Below are 23999 nucleotides of genomic sequence, written 5' to 3'. Positions count from 1 at the left end.
AAAAATAACACGTGTACTCCCTTCTAAAAAAAAATCTAAAATTATGAACCTATCCACACGTGGCTATTAGTCGCATAGTTTTTTTTTTTTTTTTTTTTTTTTATTAACTTTCAAATCCAAACTCTATGCTAGGAACTCACCATCACGCCATAGCAGCCGATATTTCGCGTGGCTGCAAAAGATCACGCCATGTGGTTGTATGACAATCGTTACAGCCAATTGGGGGAGACCCTGTGCGTGACGTCACAAACTACTCTCTATTCTTCGTTACTTGAGCGTGGATTTCGAATTCTTATTTTAGAAATGCCGGTCTTTCGCCTGACGTAAGGACAAGTGGACTTTCTTACCTCGCATGGCTCTTTCGCTATCTGATAAGCCAAAAGCTGATTTATTTTGATCTTTTTTTACTCCCATCAGGATGTGTTTCTAAATTTAACAGGCAGTCAACCTTTGGACTCATCTCGCTTTTCTTTTTCTGATTAAAAAAAGCATGTTTTGTTTTCAATAATATTGGATTTCTTTTTTTCTAAATTCCGGTTGCAATAGTTCAGGTTAGAAATCAATACACTGAACGATGGACTTTGTATTAGCAAATTTTATATAAAAGAAAATTCGGTCAATTTCAAATATGATTTTGGCTTTGTAAATTGGCGAGAAATATTTGATCGGCTAAGCATTTGTAAAGGTTTGAAAAGGAGAATTATAAAGAAGATTTGAACATATAAAATTCTACATTATTATTGGTGAGTAATATTTTTTCTTGTCTTAGTCATTTTAATTTTTCTTGTCTTAGTTATTTGCAATTTTAAAAAAAAATTTCAAATAAAGTTCAAAAAAATTTAAGCTTATTCAAATAAATTTTAGTATGCCATTAATTATGAGCATTATTTTCAATTTTTCATCATGATTTTTCATTTTTTTTTTTGGTTATTCTAATACGGTTTTTCTTGTATTTTTTTTTTCAAAACTTGTTTAAAAGTTTCTAATTGAATGTCTGTAAAACAATTTTATGGTTCATAAACGATTGTTATTTTTTATGTATAGTATTGCGTCCATCATAATTAACTTATACTGTTTAATTTTTATTTTGTAACGTTTCAGAGCATAAACGTTTTCAATTTCAGTCACATTTAAATTTCTGTGCCTTTATTAATTTACTTTTACGTTATTAATTTTAGAATAAAAAGAAAAGGCTGAATTGCATTTCATATAGCATATTTTGGATAACTTATTTTAGTTATATTTTACTTGCTGGATAATACATAGCACATTAATGTGAAAGCGAGAATTTCAGAATTTGTAAAGAAAATGAAAATATAAAATAACCTTATCTATATATCTATGTGGGTGGATTAATATAAAATTCAGAAATAATTCTATTACACTGAAATAAATTTACCTCCAATTAGTGATTAATTCTTTGTAACTTATTATTATTTTCATAATTTTCTTTTTGCCATGAGCAATTTTATTCCTTAATTTGTTTCCAATTCTATTTCGCTTAGTAAAAAGATTACTTATGAAAATGTTGTTGAGATTTGTACTTCCATTATAAACTCGCATTCATTGAATATTCTGAGAGAGAACTTTTTACTTATAGTGTGTGTGAAATGTGATTTAAATCTCGATACAAAAGAACCAATCGCTTTTAGGGAAGAAAATTTAAATAATTTCTGTTATTAAATTTCCATTAGTACATGGTAAATGAAAATAATCTATATATTTTACTTATCTCAAAATATTTAAATATTTCTTGAATTCAATATAAATAGAAGACAATAAGGAGACGACAGAGGAGAAAAGAATTACAAGTAGCGTAGGATTAATTTTTGTAGGAAAGGTTCCTTTGTGAAATAAAATATTACTAGCATATATTTCACTTTTCAAAGCCAAATTTGAATAATAGTTGGATTTTCCAAGGTGCTGTAATTCTTTACTAAATTGCTGATTAAAAAAAAAACGAAGAAAGTTTTTTTTTTTCAATGTAATATTGATTTGTGCTGCACTTATGTTGAAATTATATATTGTTGAACAAGACAGCATTATGGTATTACATCAAATTTGCTTTTTTACAAAACTGTTTTAAAGATAGTACAAAATGGTTTTTTTGAAAGCATTAATAATAATTATTTATCAGCTATTTTTATTATTGAATCAGTGTATATTTGACGAGGGATTTAAACGATCATCTTCATTATAAAATCTTCCAAATGGATTCAGACTGAAATAGGATCTTCTATAAAAACTTTTTTGGTAAAATATTTTTGCGCTTCTAAGTGAAATATTATTGTTTAAATTTATTCTAGATTTATTGCTGTATATATAGTTTTTGTATATCTCGATGAATATTTCATCATATATATCATGAATATTTCATCCCACTAGAATTCCATTAAAGTTAATATTGTTTAGTTATTTTACTTTTTGTACTTTTTAAAGTGAATTCACGATTTTGCAACATGCTTTGTTGAAAAAAAAAAAGCCTTATTTGATCCAAAATATTGCTAAATGTGGAGGAACATTTTAATTATACTTATGTTCATCATAAGATAATGTTTCTATTTGAAGAAAAAAAAATCTTTCTAAGAAATAAGTAGTTAGAATAATAATTACCAAATAAAATTACTTTGTTTATTTTGCTTTTGTACATAAAATAGCAACAAATTAAAAGTATAATTTTCTTCTAAACACATTTAAAATTTCTTTTTCTAAAAAAAAGAAAGAATTATGTAAGCATTTCACGTTACTTCAGAATCCAAATACAAGTTGTTGTTTTTTTATCAGCACTTTTTCTTCTTTATCCGAGTGCATTTTCATTCAAAACCGAAATGTTTTGATCCAGTGCCAAAAAACGCGTTATCATCGTAGAAAGGTGAATAGTGCACGTGTCTAAAAGAACCGGAGCAGTTTATTTTGCTCTTGTCCCAGCGGCGCCATCTATATTTCAAAAATATGTGTAATCAAACAAAAACCTTTTAAAAATTATTTTTTTCATGTTCTACCATGCTGAAATTCTATAACTTTTCAAAAATGATTTCATGTATAAAAAAATTGAAACGACTTCAGGTAACCTGCAATTTTGCTTTCGATCCTAAGAAAGTTATGCTAAAGATAAAATGGTTCATGAATTAAAACGATATTTGTATTTGATGCTACGTTTGTAAGAATTTTTTAGAAAAAGCTACGTTTGTTTAATTGGTTTCGTCAACTAATCTTAGTCTTATTGCATCATATATCTTTCTTTCTTTATATATATATATATATATATATATATATATATATATATATATATATATATATATATATACAAAAAATAAAATCCTCTTACAAAAATTAAGCAAGCTATTACCAATTTTAAAAATGCGGTAGTAAATTTCATCTTACCTAAAAGTACATTAAATTTCTAAACGGAACTTTTGCAACATATGTGCTGTAAAATATGCTATTATCTTAACATGTAAATATCTCGAATAATGCAGTTCAATCTCTGACATCTTATAAATCTGCCGGCTTTCCCAAAACATATTTTACCAGAGACAAAAGAACATATAAATAATGTGATAAAAAAAGCATTGTGTAGAAATCTTTCCTGCTTTTTTTTAGCTCCAGTTTTATTACCTTTCTAAGACTGCATTTTCATGCCCATCCTATGTGCAAATTTTTGATATTTTTGTGTTGGAAGGAGAATACAAAAACAGACTAAAAAATCATAAAAAAGTATAATAAAATTTTTTTTAAATGTTGCCTTTTGCAGTTAAAAAATATAATAAAAAATTATTCTCATACGAATTTTTGACCGAGCAAGTTCTTGATAAAATGTGGAATGAGTTTTCTACATTTGTAATTAGAACTGGGATTCCCGTTTATTTTATGATCACCATTTACCAATCAATTTTAGAAGTTTAAATTATTTAGAAGAATAGAGTCTTTATATTAGTGTTATATGTATATACATTACAAGAGTGATGCTTTATTTTTTTCATAAGTGAAGGTTTCTTTTAAAATTTTGATTCTAATAATCAGTTTTCAGATTATTCTTATCTCTTATTTTGGCTTTCATTTTTTTATATGCTTGTAAAATAGGATTTTCTAAATATTTTACACTTACGGTCTCTTTTCGGGAGAAAGTAAATGAATAAAAAAACATCAATCTCATTCTTATCAGATATGTTTTGCCTTGATTTCTTGCTTGGGAAATGAATTTATAAAGCAATTAAGCAATCACTAAACAGTGAATTCAAAATTCACTTAAGTTTAATAAAGCCAAGTGTTCATTAAAATTTTATCAGATTTTAGTACAATGTTTCGAAACAAGATGATAATTTTTACAAAAAAAAAGAGGAAAAAAAAAAGTGTTGAAGAAACTGAAAGATGAAAATTGAGAACAGTGACGCACACTCTTACGTAGCATGTGAAGATGAAGCTTCGATGAGCATTTTTTGAATATTATTATCGTATATCGTTTCTTATTGCATCATATAAAGAACAATACGCGATTAGAGTAAAATATTGTGCTAAAACCGATCTGTTAGTGAATCGCGTTTTTTTTTTTTCCCCCTGTTTTTCAGTTGATCTAAGTTCTGATGTAATATATGTGTGCTTAAAAGATGCAGATGAATCCCTTATCATTTCGCCAACTGCAATTGGTTTCTTTAAGTCCATGTTATATTCACCGTCCTCATACTGGTCAATATGCTATTTACAAATCTACACATTTTATTATTATTATACATTTGCAAAATATTATGTGAATGAATGTGAATTTTTGTCAAGAATATTATGCGAAATGAATACTCCATTTCTTCAGAGATTTGATAACCATCTTACAGAATTAACTGGCAATGAATATGTTTGTTTAATCACAAACATCATGCATCAAAGGTGCATCTTCTTACTTTTTTTTTTGCACTACCTCATTTCAGATCGCCATCGATTGCTTTAAAACTCATATCTATGAGGATTTGTCTGTTGATTAATCGTTTATTTGTAATAAAGGGTAATGTTTGTTAACGTCCGTTCTATATTGGATCGTTTACAGACAAACTTACGTGTATTTTAATTATTAGTCGCCTCAGGTTATCAATGGGTTCACTTAGAATATTGGTTATATTTGATACCAGAAAAATCGTTTAGATATAATTTTAAGTCCATGGTTCCTTCAAATTCTTTAACATTAAAGACGTGTTATTTTAATGTTTTTAATTCTTTTTATTTCTTGAGTTCGTTTTATAGCGTTATGAATCTGTCTAATTGGGACTGTCTCGTAACACACCGTTTTTAAAAGAGTTAATATTCTGTGCATCTGTCTTCAAAGTTTCGAGGTATTGTAACTTCACTTTCTTTGTTTGCATCGTAAACTATACAGATGTTAAACAGAATCATTCTTTAACTTGGAATAATGGAAAAATCTGTATAGTTTGCGAAACTATACAGATGTTAAACAGAATCATTCTTTAACTTGGAATAATGGGAAAAAAATCATGCGCTCAGATAGTTGATGAAATAATAAAAATGATTTAAATATCAAGTTAATAATAAAATATATTGTTGAAAACTAAGTAATTTTTTTTTTAAATTACCAAAATTTAGAAGAAAAAAAAATCGCACAATTATTAAATTGGTACCATTAAAAACAATTTTTTTACATTTTGGAACGATGTAAAATTTATTTTTATGCTATAATATTGAAAGAAGTTATCGCGAAAATTTCGTTTAGTTTTTAATTAGTTAAAATTCTAATTAAAATTTCAAAAAAATCGCTCGCAGATGCACATTTCCTATCTCCAATTATTTATGCCAAATTTGATAGCTGTTTGTCAAATGATTTGGCCTATAGAGCACTAATATACATACACACACATATTCATCTTTATTATCATTATAGATAACTATTTTATAACTAATTTTAAAGCTTCATTTAACTATATTCGAATCGATCAACTAAAATAATTATTCCAATATTCACTGTGCGAAATAACAAATCAATTCAAGCATTTCAGGTACTCTAATTTTTAATTTATGACCGGGTATTTATTTAATTGTCGTTGCTTGGCAACATATACTGTTGATTTATTTTCGGTTTTCTAGCCAAAGGACTTTACAGCTTTAACCTCTTATCTCCACCATTATATTTTGGAGTAATTAGATAGTCTGATTGCTTAATATATTGATTTTTAAAAAAAGATTTTTTCAAAAATAAAGAATGGAAATTCTTTTTACTTAAATTTAGTTAAATTAATATAAGAAAGATTTTACGAAATATTTATAGTTGTAAGTAATAGTAATATAAGCTGTTCCTCTTACGATGGAAGATGACGTCATGTAATAAGAGACCAGCATGTTATGAATACTAATTTATACTCTTTAATTTTTTTTCACCTTCAAAACAAATTAAAAATGACCTTACATAGAATCAGGCATATTTTCACTTTTTTGATGGTAAGTAACTTTTTTCCCTTTCTAGTTTAATAATCGAGAGTTGTGCTCATTTAAAGATGGATGAGTTTTCATTTGCAATGCAAATCTTATAAGCTCCTTCTGAAAACTGCTTAACTCAACTTATAACTCAAACTTCAATAGAGGGCAAAGATTTTTATTTATTGTGTTATCTGTTTTGAAAATTTGGTTATCTTCAAGAATACGCTATCATCGCCACATTCATGAAATCCGTTTTCGTATGAAGCAGTTCGTGCCAAATGCTAAAATTATTTCATGCGATAATTCACCAAGCAGTTTGATAATAACAATTATGGTAATTGCAGCAAGTCGCCAATTCAGTGACTTGCTGCAATTCTTTCAAATCTTAAGGGAATTTAATAAATAAAATAATTATTTTGTTAAAATATCTTTTAAAAGAGAAAAAAAATTAACACATAATATTTAGTTAAATATTAAAACAGTGAAAAGTTGAATGTTATTATTAGTAAAATATTAGGATTTTATTATCTTTCGATAATTTTTCTCTAATATATATATAAAAATAATAATAAATAAAATATTATATTATGCTTTATATCTATTTTTTATTTCTATATTTGTATATGTATTATATCTTTTATTATGATATATATATATACTATTTTTATTTCATATTATTGTCCCTTTGTTCTGGTAATTTTACTGTTACAACGCAGTTACATGCCAAATTAATACCACTTTCATAATCATTTTCTCTTCTCTTAATTTTAGCTTAAATTAGTTCAGTTACTTTATGATAGCTTTTTGTATTATTGCAATAGTATTTTGGTTACTCTTTCTGTTTCTAAAAAATTACACCTCTTTTGTCGTTTTAACTTCTTTTTTTTTTAAAAAATAAACATGTTAAACAATTTCACCTAGTTTGTTTTCCTTACATTTTCGCCAACCTTTAAATCTTATTTGTGTTACGTCTCTTTCACGTGAAGCGAATTTTTGATGGCATTATCCTGAATTCTAATAAATGTTGATTAATTTTTAAAATTTTGTGGGACATTTTACTGGAATTTCAAGATTTCGATAAGTATTTTTGCGTTCTTTTTTTGTGTGTACATATCTTTAACATTTATTTAATGAATTGTAACGACCTTCATCGATTGTGAAGGAACTAATTCATTCATGGCCTAAAGCTGTTTCATCAGCTGTTTATTTTAATTGGTTGAAAGAAATACTTATTAATTTACTTTCTCTTTTCAAATAAGATTAATATCCCTCTATTTGAAACGTCAGTTTGAGCTGTCAAATTTGTCACTCGCGAGTAATATTTATTTTGCCTTTAACCAATCAAGGTCGTCTTTTTAAATTTCACTTTTCCCATTGTTTAGATCAAAAGAAGTTCACAAATTATCTCTTATCAATACTGCTTCCTCCACTTTTAACCTACTGAATGAACCAATTAGTATTATTGATAAGAAATTATCTTCTTTCTATTATGTTTTTTTCCTGGAGTGAAAGCGTGTTGTCACGTCATTTGTGCCTTTAGGCGATTTCATTCAAAAAGCTATCCAAATGAATAAAATGGCACTTTTTTTTTTTTTTTTGTTGTTGTTGTTTTGTACCTTTGAAAAAGTTTCACCGCGTCGGAGTTCTTTTTCTTTTCATTCATTCGGTTGGTATGGTAGGCAGTTTCAGCCTGTGCTGGATCAAAATAGCAATATAGAGCTTCTAAAAATTTTACCTCTTATACAATTAATCATTTTCGCGTGAAACAAAGGTGAACACGTGGCATTAATTCAATTTTGAAATTCGGGAAATTGTGGGAAGGTAAAGAACGCGAGATATTGTACATGAAGATGCCATGTTACAAGCTCAGATCAATCGATGATGATATCTACTTTGTATTTCTACTAAAGAATTTTTAAGAAGTGTACGAAAAACATCGCAAAAAAGTACATTCCAATTTATAATCCGAAGCATCGTAATCTGATTATGTTTTATGTCTGATTTATTTGTCTCGTCTTGTATCTGAAGCTGTTGCTTTCTTTAAATAATCAGCTTTAGATCACAATATATATTGCAAGAATACAAACATCAAAATACAATTAATTTAAAAATGGTAAAGTGAAAATTCTACTTAGTATCTAGTATCTTAGTATCTGAATTATTATCTAGATAAAATATTTTATTGTGACTTTAAGACGGGTTGAAGCACAAGAATAAAAGATTTGATAAAACAATAAAATTTTAAATTTCGTTATTAAAAAAATAAAGGAATATTGTTCCAAATCGCATTTAAGCTTAATGTTGATACATTTATTAAAATTAGAGAAAAATTTGTGCGAAAATAAAATTGACATCTCTGAAAATCTGTTTTTTGGTAAGGTGGAGAAAATATAAATCTTTTACGATAGTTTCTCTAAAATTTATTCCAAACAGAAAAATTAAAATTTCGATTAATTTTTAACTCTTCGTATTCCAATAATATTTAAAATTGAGGTTTAAATTTACCGATTTTTTCGTAATATAACAATTTTTCTCTGATGGTATTACAAAAAAAAGTAAGACCATTAAATATCAGCTAAAGGTCGAAATCAAAATTATGTTTAATTGTTTATTAAATTAAATTATTATTATTATTATTATTTAAAAAGGTTTTTGTCACCGTTCTGTTTCATGTTATTCAGCAGTATTAAAATAAAATTTAAAAATTGAAGTAAAAATAATTCACTAAATTTAGGGTTAATTGATTGAAACTCATTGATGAGATGTAACAGAAAAAGCAAATTAAAGTTGAGAAAAATTAATTTTTTGAAACCTAAATAAGAAATGTCACATTCATTTAATGCCCAATGCCATCTTTAAATATAGTAATTATAGATGAAAAAGATATTTTAATATTCATTAAATGAAATTCTCTAGTTTGTTCGAAAAGAAATACAGTTAAAATTCCTATAAAAAGCTGATCTCTAAATCAAGATTAATTTATACTAAAATATAATGAGCCAAAGAATGAACAAAAACCAAACCAATGAGAATGTGAACTATCTCTATTCTAAGGTGAACTACTCAAAATGTCTACGACTTTGTGTTTCTCTCCCATCAACAAGTGTTTACTCTCATCTGCGGAAGGCGGTCCTAAATTCTTCTCCTTTGAAATCACAAGTTCGCATTCGAAACAAAAAAGATAATCGGTTTCGTATGAAAGCAGAATACATCTCCCCAACCACCTGATAATCTTCCAAGATGTTGTCACTATTAGTTGGGAGCATGGGGGCGATTAATCCCGAAAACGCTTGACAGGGAGGCCTTATGATTTTTCTAGAAGCCCAGAGAGGGATATCGATCTGCTCTCGGTGACGTCATCGAGCGTCGTGGAACATAGCACCCCTGCCTCCCTTTCGAAATATTTTGCTCATGGCAATGTCGATCCTGGTTGGCATAGACGAGAGACGTACCATTGGACAGAGACATTTGTTCGAAAGCAAACGATTTGTCATCGAAGGGATTATCGAATTACCAGTGTAGTTTGCCATCGTTTTTCCGAAGGAACAATCTTGGCCAACAAAAGGTTGTTTAATCAATCGGGCGGCGTGAATATCGAATCACATATGCTCCCACCCAAGTTGAAGTAAGTACAGACACAGACGTTATGACGGTTGGCTGGCTTTCTCTCTGAGAGGAATATACACCGAATTAGGTAAGAAACTCTTTGGGGTGTTGACACCTGTAGTGAAATTCGCCATTATTGGGTAGTAAAGATTTTGGATAGTTGAAATGAATGTTTTTAAGTGTTTTGTCTTGTGTAAGTCGAAATTAGTAATTTTGTTATATACAATATTTCAAATTGGTCCTATTATTCCGTTCTTAATAGGTTAGATTGAATCATAGCAATTGAGTGAATTTTGCGCAATTTGACTGTTAATTGTTCAGTTATTTAGATTAGTAATAAGAAAACTTTTTGTTTTCACTTGTATATTTGTTTTATTTAAGCATATATGTATACTATTTTATTTATTATGTTATATGTATTTAAGATCTAATTTTTGTTTGATGTTTGTTCGTATGCCTCTTTTTATTTATTAAGTTATTTTTAACTCATCAGGTTTTATTTGTAACTCATTCAATGATGTTATTCCATTTTATGTTTTTGCAGAAAAGTTTAATGTCATTTACTTGATTTAGAAAATGATAAAATATGAATTGCAATTTTTCAAAATATGTAAAGGACATGCATATTTAATTGTAATACTTGATTTAAAGTTGCAATAAATTAAAATAAGTTTTAGATCATTCCCATTTTTATCTTAATAAATAACAAGATAAATTAAGAAAAAGGGATTTCCCCACCCCTTTGAACTCATATTTTTCCATTCAATTTAAAAATAAGTTATATTTGTCATGCAGAAAATAAGTATTCACTTGAATTCATCATTTAAACATTGGATTGCAAAAGAACATTTTAAAATAAAAGCATTTATCTTGACAATTCGTTAAAAGCATTATTTCAGCTAATTGCTACCTTAAATATTTGTCCCGGTAATTTTTTTTATCAATTTATTTTTTACCTTAACTGAATTAACCAGACTTTATTATCACTCAATTTTAAAAGGTTTTTTGATTCATTAAGTTTGGTTCTGAATAATTTTAATTTTGTAAAGCTATTTAGATATGGAAATCATTGACCTTAAATAATAAAACTAGAAGAAATGTCAAAGGGCCCCTTTATTTTAAGGAAAGGAGAGTCAATGCCATATCCTTATCCTACTTAAATAATTCATATTTTTATGTAATTGAAAAGAATGAGTAATTAATATTCTGAAATGTGTTAATATTTCTTCAGCACTTTATTCATTGATTTGCTTGTATATTTGGAATAAGATGTGGTTTTCACCATTATTATTTATTTTATCACAAATAGTGTGCAGAATTCAGATCTCACGTACACATTCTGTTGAAATTTATAATAAATTTTATACAGTATTCATTTTAGCTGAAAGATATTCTGTTTTTATCAGTTCGTGAAGTCTTTTTTTTGTTGTTGTTGTTTATTACCGATTGTTGCTATATCAGACATTAAGCAGCTGCAGATGCAGATTCAAATCCAAATTTGTGTAGAGTTTTACACGTTGTTCCATCATAGCCAAAAATCATAAAGTCATTCTAAAGATTATTGGCATAGTAATAAAATTGATACTCACTCACTGGAAGCCAGAAAAATAATTTTCTTTTGGATTTCTTAACATTTGCCTTTTGTGCAGCATGAATTCTCTTAGTTGAATTTCAGTTGTGGAAATATTATATTATTATTTTAATAATATATTATTTTTAGTTTATTCAAAATATTTTAAATTTTTATTCTGTTATTTTTATTCTAAATATGCAAATTACATTACTTTTTTTTCCCTCTTGAACTTTTCCTTTTCTTATATTATTTCACAGCATTGCTACTTTTTTTTATGAATTATTTGTTTTAGCTATCCAAAATGGTAATATTTCTTCTTTACGACAAGAAAATTGTTTTCATTTATTTTCTTTTATTATACATTAAAGTTCCTGAAAAAAAAAATTAATATTTTCAAAATCCGTTTTTGCTAAGCCTAAGCTAAGAAACATCCAATAACTTTTAGAATTGTTTAAATGCAACTTGAGATCGATTTTTGTACCATGTATGTTAACGTTTCATATGCATAAAAGCTTTCATCAAAATGCAGAGAGAGGATTGGTTGCAAACAATAATAATAATAATAATAATAATAATACGATTATACATTTGAAAGTATTTTATTTTCTATAACCGATACTAAATTTAAATTCAGGTTTAGATTTTAATATTAAATATTTTCCGCTTTGCAGAGAACTTATTCCGGGAATTACAACATCCGGTTTAACGGAAATTAAATATTATTTTGAAGATTTATTTAAATTCTTGTTTATTCTTCCTAATTGTAATCTATTTATTATCTGTTGCTTTTACGAAGGTTTCCTAATAGAATCTATGCATTTTTTTTTTTTTTTAGCTATGAAAGGCCTTAATAATCTATTTCCTGTAAAAATGCTCGCATTTTCTTACTTTGAAATGAAAAAGGAGGTAATCAAGGCATCTAGATCGAAATGAATGTCATGTCCAAATGGTTGTATAATATCTGGCAGAAGAAATAAATGTCCTTAACATGGACTTATCTTTCTCATTACGATTTCTCTTCAAGTGAAAAGAGAGAGGGGGGGAGAGAATGAAGCATTCTATAGTGATAACTAAAATAAATTAAATTTTAAAAAGTAATCAGTGCACTTTTAATAATTTCTTTAAATCAAGATGGCCATATTGATCATTCACAAGTGTTGCAAGAATCTGAAACAAACAGCAGCTAATTTTTTTTTTTCGTGATTTTCGTAAAAAAGCAAAAAAATGCTGTTCCTTATCTTTAAAATATTTATATAAAATAAAACCGTGTTAGACTTGCATATCCGTATATCTTAACATTTCCCGTGAATATTAGTTTTATTTTTTTTTTAATCAATGCTGATAAAATTCTAAATACCTGCTCTTCTATTAGAATTGTAAGATTGTTGCAATGATTTGTGATGAAATAATTTCTCTGCTGTCATCAAATCTCAATTCGGTGGAAAATAGAATAGCAAACGATAGAATCTCGTCTGCTATGAACAGGAAACTAATATAAATGCTCCGGCGAGTCATTTCGCCCGTTTTAACTGCCTGTTTCGAAATTGCTTGAAATGAAATCTCGTCACAATCCTTTACTGCTCTTATGTAACAATGACCTTTCGATCTTTGATGGTTTGAGGAGTGTTTCGCTGATTCACTGAAGTAGTTGCATGATATCGAGTTAGTAAAACTAAGCTTATATATAAGGCTCTTTCATTAATCCACCAAATGTTTTCTGCCACTTGACTAAGTACATATATTAAATCAAATCTTTAAATAAACTAAACTTTAAGAAACCAATGTTACGAAACAGGTGATTAGATGGGTCTTATCTTATAAGCCAAGGTTTTCCTTTAGCTTATTTAATGTTTAAAAGTTTTTAAAAAATGCCAAGGAGATTATGGGTAAGAAAAAACAAACAAAAAAAACTGCTTGTTATTTAATATATCAAAGTAATTTCTAAGGAAGATCGTCAAGTTATGATTTCGGAATGACAAGCAGTTAAACAGTTTCCAAAAGGTATTTTTGTTTCAAATTCGACAATTGATTTTCTTTTGTAAACGTATTCAAATGTATTTGTTGTTTAAGAAAGCCCGCGCCAATTTTCTTCACGTGCATTTGTGTTTCTTGTTTTCGTAAAATATACATGTCACACGTCGAAATTCGGCATTAATGCACCTCTCTTTCTTATTAAGAGACGGTCATCTAAATCAAAGGCCTCGCAGGTGACATCTGAAACAATGCTATTTTTACGATGCATGCAAACGATAATTAATGTGCTGACCAAGGCCACTCAGTTTCATGAAGCAGGTATTGTTTTTATGCCGCCACTGCGAAAAAGTATCACTTTTTAGATGTCATACGTTCGCGTTTGCAACAAATACACGGGTTGTTGAACAACTGGGCGACGTTCTCTTTGGTGAGTTAAATTTGGAATTTTTCTGACATTTTTTTTAAAAAATAGATTCTTCAAAGACGAACGAGGAAAATTTGTTGTTTGAGGCATGTATGTAATAATTTGACTTTATCCACTTTCTTAAAATGAATTATTCTCTAATCATTTGAATACTAACTTCTGAGTGACATTTCCACATGTGCCGAAAATAAATGTTATCTTACTTAAATTCCATGCCTGCTCCATAGATTTTCGATTGGGTTAAAGTGTGGACTGTCTATATTAATTTTCTTTTATTAAATAATTCTGCAATATTTTTAATATCTCAAGCACTTTTCGTATAAATGTATTCATTTTATTATTCAATTAATAATACTTATTTTATTTCTCGGCATTTATGTTTGGCACAGTTAATTATTTTTATAAATTCTGCTTTTTTATGTACTAGGTTTTGTGAAATGTCTTATATAATGCAAAAAAACAAAATTTATTTTGTATTTAGTTTTTCAATTAAAGATTTGGTTTGGATTATTATTTTTTTTTTTTTACCGGTAATGATTGAAATTATTTTTCTGAATGCTCTACACCTAAATTATAATTGTTAACATGCGATTTTATATCTGTTAATCACTTTTTAACACATCCTTACGCTTTATCGGGGAATTAAAGACCCATTTTAATAATACTTGCATGCAACAATTGCAAAAATGTTTTAAAAGGATTCATCTAACATCTCTTCCTTTTCTATGGTTAGAAAATGAATATGCTTAACAGCTGTGTTTGTTTTCAGGATATTGCAACAAGTTTTTGTCTCTTTTTTTTATATTAGAAACAGAAGTCACGTTTCTGATCTAGTTCCAAAAATTTACACTGTTGCAGTTTTTATTTATATATATATATATATTCCCCCCTCCTTGAGTAGTCTGGTGACAGTCTGATAAATGGTCTACTGTTATCTGAAAAGTATTTTTTATGTTTTACGTTTAAACACTTAGTAGAAAACGATTGTGGAATAAGTATCACTTATGAAAGGCAACAATACAAAATGCCATAATTCTCGGAAGCAATTTTCTAACAACTCAACTTCTGTTCTTTTGCCGACTAATTATGTTAGGCTTGTGTTAAAAAATATTTCAACTGTCCTGTCTATGTTGCTTTATCGTCGCTTTTGTTTACAATTTTTTTTTCGTCGTTAAATGCTTTTATAAATGAGAAATTGAATTGGCAAATTATATCAAGAGTTCATCAGAAAATGGCAGATTTTTGATTTTATTGTCTCGTAATGCGATCTCTCTCTCTCTCTTCTAACTTTTTCTTATACTTATTGTAATCATTAAAAAATTCGAGGTCGAGATTTTAATTTCATATATTTTAAAAATTTGTATAATTTGCTTGTGGATGAATCATTTCTAATTTATTTGATATCGCAGTGTGTGTTGCTTCAATAATTTTGCATTTCTTTTAAAGCAAACAGCTTTACGAATGGCGTATAGTTTTTTTCTTCCTTTTCTCTTTTCTTTTGTCAAAAGCCATTTTCAATACTTCACTCATGGTTCAGATATTTTTAGCTAACAAAATGCGGAGAATATACTATTAAAGAACAAGTATAATTTTCTTAATTGATTGGATTCAGAATTATTTTCGCTTTATCATGTCAATCGTTTTCTGTTCATTTGTCATTAATTCTTTAAAAAGGAAGGAGAGAAAACCCTCAACTCATTACTTTTTATTTGTTTATTAATTTTTACTTTCTCAGATATGAAATATACAAATCTAAAAATATTATAATTGCTAAAAATTTGATTTCGAGATTTTGACGAATCTCCCCGTTTTAAACCTCCCCGGATATTCATAAAGGATTTTTAGAACTATGTTTATCTGTCTGTCTCCGAATGCGATTACTCTCAAATACTTTGAGCTAGACGGATGAAATTTGGTATGTGTCTTTACGCTGAATTTCCAGAGTTCTATCAAATTTTGAACAAAATGCATTCCCAGTAAGGCTTGCCTTTCCGAGATCAGATGAAAATAAGGAGCTAGATGACTAAAATTTTGTACGTAGATTTAGCATTTAAGTTAAATATATGTCTTGAATAAAATTTGTAAGTATTGACCATTTGTCAGTCTTTATTTTCACATGCTTGTATGCATGATAACTGAAAACACTACAACTTACTTGGTTAACGAAATTTGGTATATGATCGTGTTATTAAAACTAGTTGTGCGCTAGATTTTGTCATCCGTGGAAAAAAAATGCATCCAAAATGCATATTGGATTTTCTTCACAAAGCACAAAACGCTTATGTGCAGGACATTGAAAGAAAAAATCTGAGCATCCATGGCATTTGTAACTAAGTCCAAGGTTTTATGTAGCTGGAATGGAAAGTTTTATTAATGAATATGAGAGAAAATATTGGGCAGATCACTTTCGCTGATTGTTTTTATACTTTGGGCTTCCGTCTGTCTCATGACGTTATATGTTCATAGAATAAAATTTTCTCAAATCTTTGCATCTCTCCGTCCAGAATAGAAAATTTTATCTTTCCTTTAAAAGCGAAATAAATTGAATCTTAGAAAAATATAGTTGGAATGGTATGCTTTTTCTACGCTTTAGTTTAAATTTCACATAATTTAGACTGAAGTAATTCTTTCTTCTTTATTTTTCTAGAAAATATAATGATTTTGATCGCATATGCGATAAAAAAAATGTAAAGATATGTAGGATTTATCTAATGCATTGTAGATTTTAGTCCGAATAGTGTGATGTCTTCAAACTTATCTCGGAGATAGCTCAAGAAATTTCGTATTAGTATGAATTTCCATTGAGGTTAATTTTCTCTCATGCACGGCACCTGAGTATCGCTACTATGACTGCGTCACATCTCATCACCATTTCTAGAGCTCCTGATCAGTTTGGTATGGGTGTGAGTGGGAAGAGAAGATATTAGGCGATTCCTTTAAAGGTTTTATGAGAAAGGATTAAAGGAAGTTTTTAAAATTATATGAAGTAAAATTTAGGAATATGGAATATTTTTTTAATGCATATGAGCTTTGAAATGTTCAGCAGAACAATTGATGTCTCTTTCAGCGATGTTGCTTAGTTTGTGAAGGAGAGTGATCTTTGCGTTTTTAGTTAGAATCTAGCGCGTAAACTATTAAGTTCAGCATCGACGGTAGAGGGAAGAAATCAAGAAACACATGGCTATATATTAATGTGAAATAAATTCTCACATTAATACAAAATATTATCTGGAGCAAAATGACGTCGAAGAAAGGAGTTTTAAAAGTAAAATTGAGAAACCAAAATAAATATTAAAAAAAAATAGAAAACTTGAGCTATTTATTTTAGTGCAAAATACTTATATATACTGGTTCACAAGGTACAAAAAACGTCGATTCAAAATAGCGAAAACATATTCTTAAAGAGCGGGGGGGAAAACTATACCGATTTACTGAGTGTATTTTTTTCCGATTTCAGCTGAAATTTGAATATCTTTTGAAACATGGCTCCATTATCCTCTTGCTCCGGTGTCAATCCGACTCAAACCCTCGGCGATCAGACATCCGCTGACTTTGAGATGGAATCTCCAGAAAAGCAATCCGAGTCTGTGATCCAAGAGCCGGAAGATATCCCCGACGAATGCGACAAAGTGGACGACAAGGAGCTCCCACCCGCGGAGAAAAGCGTTGAAGAGATTTCCGAGGAAGGTCCCATCATGCAGGTCGTGTGGAGAAACGTCATCCTCTTTGCTTACCTTCATATTGCATCTCTGTACGGAGTGTACCTCATGTTCACTTCAGCAAAGTGGCAAACGAATGTGTTTGGTGAGTGTAGTCATCATACAATGCGATGTATTATTATTTATTCTTATCAATTATATTTTATTCTAATCAATGTTTTATTAAGAACAGATCTTTTGTATACTTTTGAGCATAAGTTAAAATGCATGTTGTTTTTTTTTTTTGTTTTCTTATAGCTGTGTTTTTGTATTTGCTGTCTGGTATTGGGGTGACAGCTGGGGCTCATAGATTGTGGTCTCACCGCTCCTACAAAGCCAGGTTTCCTCTCAGGGTTTTCTTGGCATTCATTTTCACCATTGCTTTCGAGGTAAGCATAACATTTCTGCGCTCATCTTGTAATTCAGTCGTTTTATCCTAATATAAGGAAATGTCAATGTATAAGTATATATGTATGCATATTCCACATTTCCTAAAACACTTATATAAGATATGAGGAAGAATATTGTCAACTTGTCGTTACAAATATTAATTAAATATTCTTTAATTGGAAATTATAGCAAAAATTTTGTATTTCTAACATTTTGAACTATTCTACCACTATAATTTTTCTAAATTTCCCGTTTATTTCAATATGTCTTTTGACAATGCTTTTATTGGTCGTAAGTAGGGATTCTCTATTCGAGTTTGTTGAGTCGTTATTCGAAATGTTCGCTTTTCCATTCTAATTATAAAAGCGATGTAGTAGCAAAAACTCTTACATTAATTTTAAGAAATTAAGAAAAGCAATATATTTAAATATATTAATAGCAATATTAATATCAATATATTTTATATATATTTAAATTTCCAAAGCCCTAAAATGAATTTTTACACGCGCATTTGCATTATGCACCCTATTATTTGTAAAGCAAGAGAGAAATTTTGTTTTAAACTGACATTTGATATTTTCATTAACTGAATTATAGGCTGTCTGCCAATTCACCCTCCTTTCTGTCTCTTTCTAACCGAGCATGGAAATATTACTCATTTTGTTTTTTCGAATTGGAAAATCTCGGCGTGTGAAGTTTTTTCTGTGCTTTAATGCTAAACATTATTGTTTCTTATTAATTGATTCGTTTTTTTTAACAGAATGACATCTTCGAATGGGCTCGAGACCACCGTGTTCACCACAAGTATTCCGAAACGGACGCCGATCCCCACAACGCCAAAAGGGGTTTCTTTTTCGCCCACATCGGCTGGCTTCTCTGCCGAAAACACCCAGAAGTCGTCAAGAAGGGAAAGAAAATCAATCTCGATGATCTCATGGCTGATCCGGTCGTCAGGTTCCACAGAAAGTAAGCGTCAGCGTTGCTCACTTTGGTTCGAAATCATGTTTCAAAACCGGAATCTGAGATGAGTAAATGCATAAACATCACCTACGGTTTCAAAACAAAAATGCAGTCTTATTCATTAACAAGGTGTACCAAGAAAATGAGCTGTAATGGGCTTTAAAAAAGACTACGAAACAAAAAGATAGCGATAGATACTGAAAGAGACAAGATTGTTTAAACTAAAATATGCGATCGTGCAATTATCTTGATCAAAGGCTGTTTATAGGATCACCAATTTTCTTCTTCATTAGTTTCTGCCTTATTTTTAACTAGCCGCCTTTGGCGACCAGCCGGTTCGCCAATCTTAATGTTCGTTAAAATTTTAATAATTAAATATTTTATGCAATTTCTACTTTAATAGCTTCTTCATCAAAATATTTTAAAACTTCAAATTTTGATTATCATAATATTATAAAGGCCTTCAGTCATAACGTAATATGTATCTCCCTCATTTTCTGTTAGCACCCGTAGAATTTATGCTTTAAATTAAAGTGGAAAGAATTTATCTTCAATTAATATAATAATATTTTTTACTGAAACAAAGCATTTTTTTATAATCTGATTACTGAAAATAGAGTCACTCAGCGTTTAAACTTTATGGGCACTAAAGAATATCTTTTTTAATTTATGTAATATCTCAAGAGTTGGTCAACAAAATTTTCTTAGATTCATTATGAGCAGATCGATTCATTAACAATGCTTAAATTTAAATGCATCAAACACTAAGAAAATAAAACGAATCGTTTAAAATAAACGGTTGAAAACAGGTTTAAAAAAAACTACTTAAAAACCGATGTACTTAAAACTATAAGCATATACAAAATATATATAACTAACATAAATACAATTTACTTACAAAAGCATGCAACTAACCCAAAAATAATTTAAATCATCCATTGATAACGTTGTCATGGCAACAATCAGAATAGAATGCGCATGCGTGAATTTTCTTCGCCGGTTACGTAACGCAAATACGTGATTTTTTCTACGCCAGTTGGGGTAACGCTATGCGGATTAGAAATTTTTAATTTCCTTTATTCTGTTTTATTTTAATTCAAAAGTACTTCAGAATGAATCTGAAAGATTGATTCATTAACAATGTTTAATTTTAAATGCATCAAACATTAAGAAAATAAACAGAACCGATTGAAATAATCCGCCGAAAAATTTTAACCCTAGCCTCATTACTGTTGGGAGAAAAAAAAAACTGAAGCCTTTCTCGTTTGGCGCTGGGGATAATGGAAGATTTTTTTGGCGGAAAAGTTGGCGGTGGGGAAAATGGAAGATTTTTTTGGCGGGAAAGTTAGTTTTTAATTAATAATTAAAATTCTAATTAAAAATTCGAAAAAAGAAACCCCAGGTGCACATTCCCAACCTCCAAGGTATACATGTACCAAATTTGGTAGCTGTATGTCAAACGGTCTGGCCTGTAGAGCGCCAACACTCACACACACACACACATTGAGCTTTATTATAAGTATAGATTGAATTCAAGGATTCTTGCAGATCTGAAGTTATAATTTTGTTTGTAGTTCATGCTTTGAACTACGAACAAAAGTATAGAAAATTTGTTTTTTATACATAAAAGTCTGAACATTTTTTTTTCACATTAAATTCGAAGATTTCCCACATCCTACTTTTTGGCGATCGAGAAATTTATTAATTATGTAAGAGAAGGCAGGGTACCCTTATTAGAAATTTTGTTATTCTTTTCGCTAAACTCTAACATTACTTAAAAATGACCGCAATCAGTTATTTTTTGTACTATGAAAGCAACTAAAATGTATCTTGATGAATCGAAATTGAGAAAAAATATTATTAAATTCACATAAAAGTAGTTCGAAGTATCCATAAAATTAAGTTTGTTATCAATGAAAACTTATAATTTCACATTTATCATTAGGAAATGTTTTTCCTTGCAGTTAGTTAAATAATTTCAACCATTTTCTTAAGAGATTGTAAATTACTTAAATAGAATGAACTTGGAATTGCAGCCTCAATTAAGACTCTTTGAAAAAGATCGAGGTAGTAAAAATTTACACATCAGTTTTCTCATTTCGAAATTAAAAAAGTTACGAAAATCATCTTGCTTAAAAAAAATAATAATAATAAAATTTCTTAATAAACTGTTTTGAATTGAATTCTCATCGTTTATATATATATATATATATATATATATATATATATATATATATATATATATATAATATATTTTAGAGCTATGGCAACATTTTTTGACAGAACTAATAACTTAACTAACTCCTCTTAACTCATCTAGAATTTGCTATGATCAATGGCTAATCGGTTATATTCGCACTCTTTTTTAGGTAATTCAAATATTAAAAGGTGCATGATTGTGTTATGAAATTTAAATTATGCTCTTTAGTTGCATCTTAATTCTTGTTTTGGCCCACGATAGCTCAGGTTTTTATAAAACTCAATCACATACAAATGAAACACAAACTCTTGGACTGTATCTCCATTGCTTTATTCTCAACACACACTAAAAAGTTATATCATTTCACCACTTGGTGGCGCTACAAAATTAGTAGGTGGAGCGTTCTGCTGACTTATTGGCGCCAACAATGCTAAGTAAAAGAAATTTCGAATTTTTTCAGTATTTATCAAAAGATTGCATACATTTTCCCCCCCTTTCTTATTTATGGTTTCGTTATATTTGATCCAAACATACATTCCCTTGTTGTTATGAATAACAAAGCGCGCTATTTTATACTATTTTATCGTTACTTATTAAGAAAAGCATTCTCTGTAAAATTCGATCAATTGTTATAATTTATTTATTATTATTTTCAGATTTTATTTGCCACTCGTCGTGCTTTGCTGCTTCGTCCTCCCCACCATCGCACCCATGTACCTGTGGGGTGAAACATTCATGAATGCGTTTTTTATCTCGACGTTGTTCCGCTTCTGCTTCACCCTCAACCAGACGTGGCTTGTAAACTCTGCAGCCCACATGTGGGGAAACAAGCCCTACGACATTCACATCAATCCTCGAGAGAATACTCTGGTCGCCCTGGGAGCTGTCGGCGAAGGATTCCACAACTACCACCACACCTTTCCCTACGATTATGCCACCAGTGAGTATGGTATCAAATACAACCTGACCACACTCTTCATCGACACGATGGCCTGGTTGGGGCTTGCCTACGACAGGAAGACTGTCTCCAAGGGCATGGTTGAAGCAAGAAAGCTGAGAACTGGTCCACGCCAGATCCAAGCGACAGGTGGTTGTCCCACCAAGGAAGACTAAGATTGTGTGTTTGTGGATGCAGTAGATAAACTGGATCTTCTGTCGACCAAATCTGGAAACCATTAACTTTCATGAGACAATTCTAAAAAGAATGCTGTAAAAGTGATGAAGTTCCATTGTCTTTTTTCTTTGTTCCGCAGAATTTTGACCCGTGTCGTGGAATTGATCTGTGTCAATAAAACTGTGTTATAGAGCTTTCTTGTCAACTATGTTTATGGTCTGTTCCCCCCAAACAATTACAAAAGGAATTTGAGTCTGTGACTTTACAACCGGTGCAGTTTTAAATCTATGTTAGCAGGAATTTGATAACTAAATTAAGTTTACTAAGATATTTAAAGAAAATTTGTTAGATGCTTTGTTTATTTCAAAGTTTCGAGCTTTTTATTGTCTTCTATTGCTTAGTTATGTGATATCAATGCTTAGTTTTTCATTCATTAGTACTAAATACTTATTTTGGTATTAAACTAAATACCGATCTCTCGTGCAGCTTATTTTCTGAGCTTTGCCAAGCGTAGAAATTCCTAACAAAAAGAATTTGTAGAAATATTTATTGTCTTTCTTTGCTATTACTTTATGCCCGTATGCTTTAGTAGGAATATATTTATAGATTTGTGTTGTTTTTTGAGTTTTCAAACAAGTATTTTTCTATGATACAAGGATGTTATTTGTAATACATTTTTCCGATTATCCAAAATTTTATTCTCTAATGAAATAAAAATCTTTCTTAAAAAATATTTTCGAAGTATTTTTTCGCATAAATTTACTTAATTTTTAATTGCATCCTCAAAATCTATTTATTAGCTTATCTTCGTAAACTTTATGATTGCTTGTAGGTTAATATTCTAAGAAGCATTGAAATACTCTCAGATTGGTTTGCAATGAAAGCTTTTCAATTATTTATAAAAGTTTACGAAGTTACTTATTGTGTTTTCTTTATTTCTTTTGCTATCAGTTGGCTGGCATGTTGCTAATTGATATCAACCCCGCTCCCGTGTTCGGCTGTTGCGATAAACTAAAACAATTTCTAGATTTAATTTTTGTATAGGCAACCATTCATACAAAAGATTGTTAAAATTAATATTTAACTCTGTCAAATTTTATAATCAAAATGAAAATAAGTATTACAAATGTATTTTCTAAAGGAAAGTAAATGATTTGTATTATAAATTGTCTTTATCCTTCAATAACTTGATTTTTGTACCTATTCAATATTTTGATTTTTGTACCCATTTTTATGAAATTAAAAAAAATCAGAAATTTGTGGAAAACTTATATATTACGCTATTGGCTAGAGAAAATTTGTAAAATGTTTCAATAAATGGTTGTGTATTTATGTCTGAAAACTGATTGTTTATTTCTTTGTCTAGATATTTCCTTTTCTGTAAACTATATTAAAAATTCGATTATCTTTAATGAATACGATTTCAACTAATCAAAATGACGAAATCACATGTTAGTGCAAGCACAAAATGAGGCTGATAATGTAGTTTTTTATAAATATCCATGGAATGCATTTAAAGAACATGCACGAAGAAAATAGTCAGTATATTCTTCATGATCATCACTGAAGACGCATGAAAAAGAATTTACATTCATTTTATAGGTTACCAATCACAACAATGTCGAAACCTTTCATCAATCCTA

General features: G+C 29.2%; 1 protein-coding gene across 3 annotated transcripts; it reads left to right on the top strand.

Annotated features, from left to right (window-relative positions):
* The first annotated feature begins 289 nt into the window (after positions 1 to 289).
* On the top strand, positions 290 to 23659 carry LOC129977113 (stearoyl-CoA desaturase 5-like). Of its 3 annotated transcripts, none has more exons than XM_056090538.1 (5): positions 290 to 743; positions 17452 to 17798; positions 17951 to 18081; positions 18843 to 19048; positions 21899 to 23659. In XM_056090538.1, the coding sequence occupies exons 2-5, from the start codon at positions 17477 to 17479 to the stop codon at positions 22353 to 22355; spliced, it is 1116 nt and encodes a 371-aa protein (XP_055946513.1). In that variant the 5' UTR covers positions 290 to 743; positions 17452 to 17476; the 3' UTR covers positions 22356 to 23659. The 3 variants fall into 3 exon arrangements, with proteins under 3 accessions (XP_055946513.1, XP_055946522.1, XP_055946531.1); XM_056090547.1 differs by lacking the exon at positions 290 to 743 and adding an exon at positions 9865 to 10111; XM_056090556.1 differs by lacking the exon at positions 290 to 743 and adding an exon at positions 13884 to 13997.
* Positions 23660 to 23999: the final 340 nt, after the last annotated feature.

Source organism: Argiope bruennichi, chromosome 1, assembly GCF_947563725.1.
Source record: "Argiope bruennichi chromosome 1, qqArgBrue1.1, whole genome shotgun sequence".
NCBI classification, from domain to species: Eukaryota; Metazoa; Arthropoda; class Arachnida; order Araneae; family Araneidae; genus Argiope; species Argiope bruennichi.
Note: the sequence above shows the minus strand (reverse complement) of the source record. Positions and strands in the feature narration are given on the sequence as shown.